The sequence below is a fragment of the Aplysia californica genome, unplaced genomic scaffold (assembly GCF_000002075.1).
Source record: "Aplysia californica isolate F4 #8 unplaced genomic scaffold, AplCal3.0 scaffold00172, whole genome shotgun sequence".
In the NCBI taxonomy this organism is placed as follows: Eukaryota; Metazoa; Mollusca; class Gastropoda; order Aplysiida; family Aplysiidae; genus Aplysia; species Aplysia californica.
Window position 1 is genome coordinate 182,211 of NW_004797442.1, and position 12,430 is coordinate 194,640.

Sequence of the window (12,430 nt, forward strand, 5' to 3'; positions counted from 1 at the left end):
TTCCCATTGCATTCCGGGTCTCGGCGATTTTTTTTCTTCTAATTCCTGGGTAATTCCAGGGACACGTGTTCCTGTCCGATCTGGCAAAATTCAAGGAGTTTTCAAGGAGATTTTTCCTTGAATGCAAATTCAAGCAGTTTTCAAGGACTCCTTGAATTCAAGGAGGCCGCGGGAACCCTGTTAGAGGCGTTACAAGAGAGTAACAAACATAAAAAAGAAGGGGGAGATAAGGACGATAGATGTTTGATAGGAAAGAAGGAGCCTCGAATGCGACACCCACTGTATTATAAAATAGAAGTGAAAATATGAGACATACTGAAGTCAGGGGATCGCTTTTTTTTCTCACATTTAGGTTTCGAAGGGGACAAAAAAAGCGCTGAAACGACTAAAAGTCGTCTCTCAGTGCTATATTTTCTTTCGTATCTGCTAACAGGAAGTTTATTCTATTATTTTGAAAACTTGGATCAGCCAAGAACTTCGTGTCTTTTCATTACTGGATTGGGATAGATAGCGAGCCACTCGAGCCGTATTTTGCCGCTCTCGGTCCAGTGAGGCCAGGTCCACGAAGGGAAAGTGTTATAGCTCTTTTAAAAACTTATAAACAGGAAAAAAATTTTTTTAACCATCACAGCCATTTACATCACCTGTGCACCATAATCAAAGGACAAGAAATATTGCCAACACAGTCATAAACCAAAAAACATAACGATCTGATGGATGGAAAAATATTTTATTTGCTCACGTCGTAGCACAATGTCACCCAACCAAAGTGTTACAGTCAGCCAGGGTCTCACTTTTACCAAACAAGTTCAAATAATTGGTGTTTGCAATGCACAAGCTCATTCATTCAATTCTTTTTTTAAAAACTATTATTATGAGAAGATACCTTGCAATCATTGACAGCCTATGTAGGTTGGGTTGCTTTCCCTCCTCCACACTTCACCAACAGATGATTAAATGATGAAGAAAAAAATAAAACCAAAAACCTGAAAACACTGTACATTTAGTACCTAAAAAGATTCCAAAACCTTTTGTGTGAAATGCTTTGGGTATCTAACAATAGAACTTCAAATCTTAACAAAGCTTTGTCTATCCAAACATTCCCTTAGATCTTTCACTGTAATAAACATCCCGAAATAAAATGGAAGCCGTTTTCCAATCTGTGTCACATACAAATAAAATTTCAAATAAGCGTTATTTGAAGTATAATAAGTATAATAAGGCAAACATAACATGTGCTTAAGAATTTAAAAATAAAGTTGCGTCCCTAAGTTCACATTCTCGCAACCCAGAAATAAGCACTCGCACATGGGTAAACAAATACATATAATGTCATACTTGAAAGAACTCATTTCAATATGAAATCAGCACATTGATTTGCCACTAAGGTACCAGAAAATAACCTTGTTACCTCAATATGCATGAAAAAATCTATTTTTTGTCACTTCACAGGCACATTTTGATTCTCACGAATCATTCCAGGGACCAAGTTTTCAAACCACATTAAAAGATTAATCATACTTTTACACATGTACATAGTGCATGTATCTTTCTAAGTGTTCCCTTTCAAACAGGAAAAAATCCCTTTCAAACAGGAAAAAATCTAACATGTTTTAAGGATGCTCCAGGTGCAACACTACTTTTCGATCCAATCCTTTAAAAAAAATATTATTTTTAGCCATGTGAATGCCACTCTAAATAAATTTTGAGCTGATTTCATGTTGAAAGTGCATAACTTAATCTTTGGAAGTACCAAATAATTAGAAATCTCAGGGTGAAATACCAAACACCACTGACTTCCAGAGAAAGACATAGCGCGTTCAATTCAAAAAGAGGCAACATTTCCCAAACCAATTCCCAGCTTTCACTCCTTTGTACAGTTTTATCACACATTCATTATTTCCCAGATTTAAAAAAAAAAAAAAGAAAAAAAAACCCAACTTCAAACAACATTTCATCAGCGCATGGGATCAAACTTTTCGGTTTCAGCATAAAAATCCAACTTTCACGTTTTCACATGCAACCAACAAGAGAGACCTCTACACTCCATTGCATTTCTTGGCAGGAATGCAAAGAACTTGAAAATGCAGAACAGGGGTAAATCGGTCTAAGCTAGATCTGTTACAGATCAAATCCGGGCACAAGGTCAAAGAACAATCAGCAATCACACACAGCAGCCACACTTTTCTCCATAAATAAATCAATCAGTCTCATTTCAAAGCCACACATCTTTCTTAAACATGCTTTCTACTAATCCATCATTGTCTCAAGTAAAATGTACAACATTTGTTAATGCCAGTCCTTTATACAATGGTACAACTAATTTGAGGAAACAATTATCACCAAGTCCAAGCTTCCATTGGGTACAGTAAGGCTCATACAATAAGACGGCAACCAAACCAGCATAGAACTTCATTAGCAAAAGAAAGAAAACACTCAATTGGCAGAACACCAAGTAAAAACATCAAACCTCATTTCTCATCTATATTTTGCTTATTTCAGGAAGTATCAGCAGAGGACCATGACGGCACTACGGGTTATTTCCACATGCAGAAATAACCATAAGAATTCAGATTGAGCTTCACTTTGCTCCTGCTCAATCACCACTAAGAGGGTAATCAATAAAATGCAGTAGTCAGTAGATTTTTCAAAAACGCCTTTAAATTTCATATTTCATCAATACTTGTCAGTGCTACCAAAAACACTTTCTCAACATACTTCAGGCTGACATGCTAACTATTTCTAACTCTTCTAGGGAATCAGACGATGACATAAAATCACAACATAATTTTGTAGAATCATAACTTGGTTCCACACTAGCCGTACTCTCTACATTTAGAAAAAAAGATATAATAGCAGCTGTTGAAGTTAAATCCTCTGCCTGTCACTTGTTTTTATAAAATTTTATTCACATGGCAGCATGGGTAGTAAAATGTGCTTTTGACTAAAGATTACAACAATCCTAAACCCATACCTGCACATCTGGCTAAAGCAAAAAAAATGTCCTTGAATATTTAAGTCTCTACTGGGCATCCTGCTGAGTCTTTCATTGTGAAGGACTGGTGTCCTGCACCAAGGCAACGTAAGAACTGCGGTCACATCTATTCCTTGATCTTGAGCACCTTCCCAATGGCGATGGTCTTACCTGGAGGACAAAAAAAGAGGGGGGGAAATCATGAGCTAATGTACAAATATCAAAATTCAAGAAACTTCCCAAATTTTTACAATTTTGCATCCTGAAAACACCAACAAACACATTCATAGCACAATAACATTTGCATAAGTGCAGAATTTTTCATCATAAAAGCCCCACCCCAAAAATCTTATTTTAGACAGCATGTGTAGCATAACATTGAAATCAAGCGCCCGTCAAAATAATGAAATTGAAGAAACCGACATTATGCTGTCCTTTTGGCAATTTTTATCTATTTTGTATTGTTTTGGACTCAACCTTTTTTGTATATCTATTTAAAAACATTTCTGCTTGAATTTTACAGAAAAAATGTTAAACAACAGCACAAAAATTATGAATTTGCAGTTTCCAAGGAATCTACAACTTTTGAAGTCGCCTAACTTTAGCGGCCATTTTTCCGCTAATTTTACCTGACACTTGGCGACCCCAACCTCTTTCAATAGTAACCATCTTGACTTCTATTCAAGATCGATGGGGATTTTTTTTCATCAAAAGGCAAGCAAAGGGTCAGGTTATAAGATTGTACCAATAATGCCATATGCCAAAAAATTGACGACGGCCGGATTCCACCATATTGTGACACATAGTCAAAAACGATAATCACATGTAACAGAGAAGTGAAGAGGAGAAAAAATGAAATTACACGGTCTCTACCACAAACAACAAAACTTATGTAAGGAACTGCAAAGGAGATAAAGGTTTTTGAGCCATTGCCAAAACGGGAAAAACACATACATCTCTCATTAATATGCTTAAAATGTGATGCATTAGTATTTATTCCTCAAAAACTTATACACATGTCAAACATAGGATGTAGAACCAGCATTAGCAGTTTCAAACCCCACTTCAGCATTACAATCTTGAGTTGGTAAATTTTGGGCCAAAAATGTTTGTTTTTTAGAGATTCCTGGACTATCATTTTGAGCACACTAATCCAAACTTCCAAGAATATCCCGAATGTAGTATTTTGGGGTGGGTTTTTTTAATGTGTACTCTGATCTTATGCTATTTGTCATCGAGAAAGGTTCATTTGAATAGAAATCCGTTTACTTCTTTGCAAATAAACGAATAATTCGGATTACTTGTTGTCATGTCATCACAGACTAGGCTTTTCAAAAACAGCATTATTATTCAGTAGAATCACAATAGCTGGTTAAATCTTTTCAATTTTCATCAGTTTATTCAATACCTTAAAAGCCATGATGTGTGAAAAGAATATTGGAAGCCTAGATCGACGATTTTGATGGGCTGTTAAGATTCGCCATGATTGTAGTAATTTCGTGACGTACCAGAAATCAGAATTTTGACATGCTTTTGTTTGAACGAATCATCAACAGTGCCCAGATATAATTGTCTTCTAGAGTAACTTCTCCTCACCGTCTTCCCCAGAAAAGCGGAAGCAACGGCAGAAAAAAAACTAAAGTATTCATTGTTATCATCGAACGTGATGCACAAGTAATCTAATGTTGAATGTGACGTACATGACTGTTTTGTGTGTTTTTATGCTGCCCTGTTGAATATTTTGGTGAATTTGCGGTGTTTATATTGGATTCCTCGATAGTCTCATGTTTTGGCAATGGCTTAAAACATGAAATGTGCCATTAAATGACTGAGATGACAGTCAGCAGCAATAGTCTGTTGCATTACAATCAATAACAATGAGGCACTGTAAAATAAGACAACAGTAGAACCTGCCACGACGGCTACCTGTATAATACGGCCACTTTCCAATTCCCCCTTGCGTTTTTTCTGGATAATTTAACTGTAAAACGGTCACCCGTCCAATGCGGCCGCGGCCACCTTATTATATCCACCCAGAGCAAAATTTACCTGCCTCAGGCGGCCAGGCGTGCTCTTGAATCGCCCGATGCTTCGTCATAAATTCTAAATAGGCCTCTGACGCTGTGGACGGGCCATCATAATCCATTCATCTGTCTTTATTGTTAGTCCCTCCAATGAATGTTTACCCAAGTTGACCAATCATCATCAATGCCTTTCACCCCTGGCCACATACAAGCTCCTTCCATTTATATCTGTCCTTGGCCATCCTTTCAAGTTCATTCCAAGTGAGTTTCATCTCTCTCATGTCCCTGTCCACGCTATTTCTACTTCTAAAGTTGACCAATGGGTAACAATAATATTTCAACTGCTGGCGAGGGAAGCATGTGATACGTTATAACCTATAAGCCCTGCCCACAACTCATAAACAAATCATAATTGAAGTGACTTGGAGTACAACTTGACAGCAAGCTCAACCTGAAACAACACACCAACAACCTTAGGAGGAAAGCTATGAAGAGACTTAATCTCATCAAACGACTAGCCAGTACTAACTGGGAACCAGACAAGAACACCTTGAGAGGCCTCTGTTTAGGATATACCAGAGCTGTTTTTGATTATAATCTTGTTCTACAAAACATCTGCAGTAAAACTACAAACAACTCAATGGACATCATCCAAAACCAAGCTCTTCGTCTTATCTCTGGCGGAATGAGATCCTCACCGACTGCGGCCTGTGAAATCCCCACAAATATTGAACCATTAGAAACTCGAAGAAAACGGGCAGCTTTAAAAGTATATGAAAGATCTAAAAGGCTTGAAAATAACCACCCTAATAGAGTCCTTGTTGACAAGTGGAAACCTAATCAAAGACTAAAAAATACAAAATCTGTACTTGACACTGTTCTCAATCTCCAAGAAAAACACCTCCCTGAAAGACGAGAACCTCTGGAAAGAGTTCCTTCAACTCTCCCACCACATCTCACCATAGCAAAGCCAGAAATTAGGAAAACACTTTTGGACAAGAGCAATAAAAACATATACTGTAACACTAAAAATTCTGCCCTTGAAACAATTGATTCCTATCCACCAACATGGACCCACTCATACACTGAGGGATCTGCCTTTAAGGCAACAATCAACGCTGGATATGGGTAAGTGATCAACTTGCCCAGTGGGATAAAAAAAGAAGTCTTTAACTCCAGCGGGTCCTTCTGCTCCAATTTCATTGCCGAACAACAGGCTATCACCAACACAGCAAACTACATCAACTACTTGTTTGACACTAACCCACTTGCTACCACATACATCGTTGTCTTTACAGACAGCCTTTCAACACTAGAGACACTTGAGAGTGGGACTGATGTGAACAAAGATATATTGCACTTGATTTGGAGTCTACATAATTTGATAAGTAGGCACCATGTCAGAGTAGTCCTACAATGGATTCCTGCCCACACTGGGATACCGGGAAATGAAAGAGCTGATGCTCTGGCAAAGAAAGGAGCTAGCCTCCCTCAGCCTGAAATTCCTACGAATTACACCACTTGCTGCCAAATGATCAAGTCAAACCTCAAGGAAGAGTGGATGAATGATTGGGCCACAGGTACGACAGGAAGGAGGATGAATGGCCACATGAATAAACCACTGGTCAAAGATCCAATCAATGAGTTGAGGAGGGGATATCAATCCATAATCTTCCAACTTAGAACACAACATGTACCCCTCAACCAACATCTCAACCGAATTGGAGTAAAGCAGTCTGCTGCCTGCCCACTATGTGACTACCCCTCAGAGACAGAGGAACATCATCTGTTCTTCTGTAGAAAACTAACTGAATTCAGGGGATGTTTTCTTCCCAAGCTACCCCACACATCTAATTGCCTCTACTCCTCAAAACAACAATTAGAACAGACATGCAGCTATTATCGAATGGCATCATGCAGAAGAGTTAACGCTGAGATGCTACTGGATCGCTAACAACAACAACAAGTGACTGATCACCGTTTTGTTTACATAATCTGTAACAAAGTAACATTGGACGTTTACGTGAACTTGCAACAGAAGCATCGCTCGTTCTCCAAGGGGTGGCGACCCAAAAGTTTGTTTTACCATGGCCGTATTACACAGGTTCGACTGTACTTATCAGATTTAGGAAAGGATCATCACTACATTTCCTCAATCAATTCCAGAGTGGTAAACATAACATAATCAGTACCAAAAAGTTGAGTTACCACTATGACCTTCTCTCCGCTTGATCATATTAAATGGACACAGAAAGAAACAAATTTGTTATTTCCTGAAGTCCATGGTACTTATTCTAAAATAGACCTGACAAAAAAAATGCTGAAGAGTAGTAAAAAGCACTAATGTGGGCTACACCTGTCGAATTAAAATAATTCAGAAACAAAACTGGCAAAGCATACATTTGTATGGCAAATATAGAGCCAAAATGGAACGGCATTCCAAGTCAGCAACGAGATTGCCAAATATACTGTGAGCTGGTTTGTTGAGAATTCTAATAAAAGAAAGAATTCTGTTAAAGAAAGCCAGCTGTCATGTTGGAAATAAATTTCATGCATTAAACCTATTTCAACAACAAATGAGTCTTTGTGCCAAAACCCACATATAGTGTGAATAAAGAACAAAAAGTTTGATGTTCTTGTAGACCTACAACACAACACGATGCCAAAAACTGAGCTAATCGGGAGGACTGACAAGAGGAAGGAATAGAATGTCATAATCATTAATGTCTGCTTCAGACTTGACACCTGAAGAAGAAAAAGAAGACCTGTACCTTCAGCCTAATTACAGCCTTAAAAATACTAACCTTCATCTCTCAGTGTGAACCTTCCCATTTGAGGGAAATCCTTGAATGTCTCAAGGCAGATCAGCCCACCATTCACTTCGAGTCTTGCAATGCCAGCTTGGTCAGGTTTGATGAATCTTGGTCTCACTTGAGATTTCTCCCCAGTCTTCTTGTCTATTAAACAAATCAAGGCCTGTGGGAGGACAAGCACAAGAATAAATAAAGACTCCGTACCATGTACATCCAAGGAAAATATACATTTTTCTGACTTGACATACATCATAAACACTTCTACAACATAAGAGCTTGGCCTCAGAAAATGCAATTGGGGAGACAAAGAGCCCTTCATCTTATCCAACCATCAGAAATAGAAAGACAAAACTTATGCAAGGGACTGACAGCTTGATTTACTCATTTCAAGAAGAACATAAAAAGAGTGCATAGAATGTAGTAACACTTTAAAATGGTTGCAATACGATTACTGTAGGTCTTTTTGCTTTGAGAATATTAATAAATCTAAGAATATGGTATCGCTACAAAATGGCTCAATGATACAAATACTCTAGGTCTTCCTGTCTTAAGAATTCACAAATCTAATCATTCCTATATCAAGCTCTGTTGAAGAACCTAGAACATCATAATGCTTAGATAATCTTTTTAAAGGTTATTCATCCATACCTTTATTGTGACTTCCTCCACGCATGAATGAATGTGTAACACACAACTGTAACCAGCAGAAATGATGGATTTGTACTCTAATATGACAATCTGGAAAAAGAAAGATGTAATGATTTTTGTTTGAGTAAAGAGCACATCGACACAATAATGGTCATTTAGAGCTGGGAAATGGTAAGACAGACAGACAGCAACAAGAGAGGGGAAAGTAAAGAAGTAGGACTTACCAGTGGTGCCCTCCAACCACCCAAGTTATGTTGATTTTCACATTTCAGTAAAACTTTATTATATTGCCAAGTTTCTCTTATCACAGGGACAACAACAAAATTATTTTTTTAAAGATGAAGAACCAGACATTCCCCATTAGAAACTCAACCAGTTTGTTACCAGAATGAAAACAGTAAGGAGCATAAAGAAATCTGTTCAACAAGAAATCACCAATATCAAAACCCACCTTATTACACCCAGTGGGAATGGAAGGTGGAGGTCTTTCTGTTGTTAACTTTATAAAAAAATACCCAACTGTAATACAGGTACATAGGAGTCAACCTCAACTGATTAAATGAGGACCATAATTACTGCACCTTGTTTTACAGGGTGAGCAAGTCTTTGAAGTTAATATTTCGCGACAGTGACAATATTCATTGCTTTTCTTCCTCACCTGAGCATCAAAGATCCTTCCTGTATTGCATACATCCTCAGGAGAGCACAACACAAATCCTGGGGAAACATCCTGGTGGCGAAATGGAAAAGGACAGTGGTGAAAATCTAGTCTGTAAAACAATACTCATCTTCAAAAATTAGTCAGCACAACTGTACAAGTCTCAACCACACCTGCTCTTTGACTCAAATACCTTTGTGTACCTTGGATGTTTTTCACAAGTTGAGCAGAGACATAATATGGGAAACAAGTAATTTGCGTCAGAATACAGCTTTCCCCATCTAAATTAGTAGGACAGGGATAACGTTGTTCATCACAGGCAAAATAAAGCAAAAATATGTAGAGTAAAAGAATACAGTTCAATATTTGTAATCTGAATAAGTGTAGTGTCACAGTGATATCAGGCGTTCATCAAAATAACGAAATGGAAGAAACTGACTTTAACCCCTACCTTTTAAATTGCATATGTATATCAACTTTTATTCAAGATAGGTTGGGGTGGGTTTTTTTTAATCAAAAGCAAGACAAAAGAAAGAGCTTTAAAATGATACCAACAGCTTTATCTGCCCAATAATTTACGACCGCCTGATTTTACTGTGTCATGAGATAAAAATAAAGCCATGCTTAGAATCCTGACACTACTCAGAGACTAAGCAGAATTTAATTGTGGTCACCCACGTGCGGAGGTCAGAAAGAAACAACATAGGTTGAGAAAGTATTTACAGCAACCCTAAAACGGTACACTAAAAACGACAAATCTCATTCTCAAGACACTAAAACTTTAATTAACTCTTTGCCTCAGACTTCAATCTTCCCCATTGTAAATTCAAGTTGTCGGACAGGGATAACTAAAATCATCACTGGCAAGGTAATAAAAATTTTAAGTAGCGAAAGGTTCAGAGCACAGACAGATCACTTTGTTGTTTTTTTTTAGCAAGCATCATTTTACGACACTTGCATCCCAATCAGGTCAAGTAAGTGAAGATTAGAGGTATTACAAGAGAGTAACAAACCAAACAAAAAATGGAGAAGAGATAAGGACAATAGATGTTCGCTTGAAAAGAATTAACAAACCCCACCAGAGCACCCATCAACCACCCTCAATCACTTACTTCAAACTTAACTTCTATGCTGCTTGAATCATAAGTGCAATAGGTTAACAAATCATTTTTCCAGGAATCTCAAAACAGTTTATGTAGAGAAGCCAAAAGCTTGGAGGCTTAGACAAAACAGCGAAACATAACTCATTAAACCATGTTTATTTTTACCAAGCCAACCACCCACTGTACTCAATTTTTTTCGATAACTTCAGAAATCTATGAAATAATTAGACATGGGAAAGAAAATTGGAACAGTATAGAACATGCTTAAAATCTTTAAGTCAAACCAAATTGTTCATCTATCCTGTATTTATCTTTTTAGTTATCTTTTCAAAATTCTCAATGATTTTCAGTTCTCCAAAAGATAAGCAGAAAGCATTGACTCTCAGGTCAAGATACCGCTCTCCTAATTTACATAAACCACTTCGTCATTATGCCAGCTTCTTTGGTTTTAAGTAAGAAGACTATTGATCTGTATTTAAATATTATCTGCTTTTATTTCAGTGGTAATTTTGAAAATCTGCAAACTAGGTCTCAAAAATAATTTGAAAAACGATTCAACACAAAGAATCTCATCCCGATATAGTACAGCTTCGGTGAGTTTTTTAAAACTCTTAATAGGTCTTTTCTTTAAAAATCTAACACAAATGTTCCATGGTTTAGGAAGGCTATAAATCTTATATCTATATATCTAAAGACTAATTGCCTACATGTGGATGATTGTGTTCTATAGCTGAAAAAACTACGGAGCGTAGAACCAGAGACGCCAACCACAGAAAACCAAAATGAGTAGAAAAAATTTACTAGCCAGCTCGAAAAAGGGAGCACACATGCGTACAATAAAGATGTATCCGGTCAACAACATGTTAGTGTTCAATGTCGTACTGGGGTCTTGTTTGACGTAAGTATTTCAGTCTGTTATAATATTTTCCTCTCATTATTATTATAAAAAAATTAATCCTGTTTTGAGTGTTCGGAAGGGTCAAGAACAAGAACTTCGACTATCAAGAACCAGGCAGGGTGTCATGATTCATATTATGAACTGACAGACTCAAATTATTGCTCAAACTCAGAGAAGAGCAGTGAATAACTTGAATGGCTAAAGTAAACCCGTGCACTGTGAGAGTTGCAACAACTGTGGGAGGGCAAGATGTAGTGACACTGAAAATCTGTCCGTCTTGAACAGAAAGCTACAACATATACTGTAGGTATAATTTACTATCACCCATCCAATGACACGCACGAAAAAAAATGGGACGACGCTTGTATCTTTTCTTTTTTCCTACAAGCGACAGCACAGAGACGAGTTTGAGAAATTTTATTTGCACGGCAACACAGCGTTTACACTGCACAACCTGCATGTCACAAATAAGTTGTGTTATCAGTCTACCGCTGGCAAACTTCTCGGTGGTAACGAAAGCGAAAGTAGATCTTGATTTTCCCGATCAAGCCTCGGTGTCATATACACTTCCGTCTGCCGCCATAGCTGCCTGTTCGCGTGAAAGTGAAACTTACTCTCGGAGGAGGAAACGCTAAATGAATATAATATCACAATCGCAACAGGCAAAAATGAACTTACCGACCTTATCGGACTTGGTTTTCAAATATTCCAGTTCCGCGATACTGAGACTATTTTGACAAAAGATGGGACTTGAGATAATTAGGTTTACTCGCCCAAGCTGAATCTCGTATTTTTCGCATTCCAGGATGCGTATTTTTTCATGAAAAGTCGTATTCGCGTATTTTCGGCAAAAAATCATACTAAAATACGTAAAATCGTACTGGTTGGCATCTCTGTAGAACCATGAAAAAATTACTGAAGGTAGTTCAAAGACCAAGCTAAGTTTCTATCAATTCAGCAAGTGCTTGCATTCGCCTAAAAAAATAAGGAGAAAAAGAAAACACTATCAGCCGTTTACGATTTTCCCGTTCGTCATTTCAATGCAGTGTTCAAGACATATATTTCGTTTTCCATGATATAAAAATTGCACTTCCGCCAGAAATAAATAAATCTTCTTTGGGCGCCTACGACATAACTCACTTATGGCTTCAACATAAACAAAGCTTGACGGAAGACATTCTGTATGGCAATGGAAATACAATAAATCAAGAAGAAGCAGACAACATTGCTTAAATGCAGCTTGAAGACTATTTTTTACAAATGGGAGGGCAAAGTCTCGATTCATATGGACTTCCGACTGCACGATTAATGC

General features: G+C 37.5%; 1 protein-coding gene and 1 non-coding gene across 3 annotated transcripts in view; both read right to left on the minus strand.

Moving 5' to 3' along the window:
* Window positions 1-711: 711 nt before the first annotated feature.
* Window positions 712-12,430, minus strand: part of LOC101857874 (eukaryotic peptide chain release factor GTP-binding subunit ERF3A) — a 38,253-nt gene continuing 26,534 nt past the window's right edge. For both annotated transcript variants that reach the window (XM_005098092.3, XM_005098093.3), the window contains exons 13-16: window positions 9,118-9,189; window positions 8,460-8,549; window positions 7,803-7,974; window positions 712-3,145 (exon numbers count right to left, since the gene is read on the minus strand). In XM_005098092.3, coding sequence (XP_005098149.1) covers window positions 3,102-3,145; window positions 7,803-7,974; window positions 8,460-8,549; window positions 9,118-9,189 — 378 coding nt within the window. In that variant the 3' untranslated portion in view covers window positions 712-3,101. The remainder of the gene's footprint in view (window positions 3,146-7,802; window positions 7,975-8,459; window positions 8,550-9,117; window positions 9,190-12,430) is intronic.
* Window positions 9,909-9,986, minus strand: LOC118477672. Its single transcript, XR_004858538.1, has one exon. It is a non-coding gene; the product is annotated as a small nucleolar RNA R38 (small nucleolar RNA).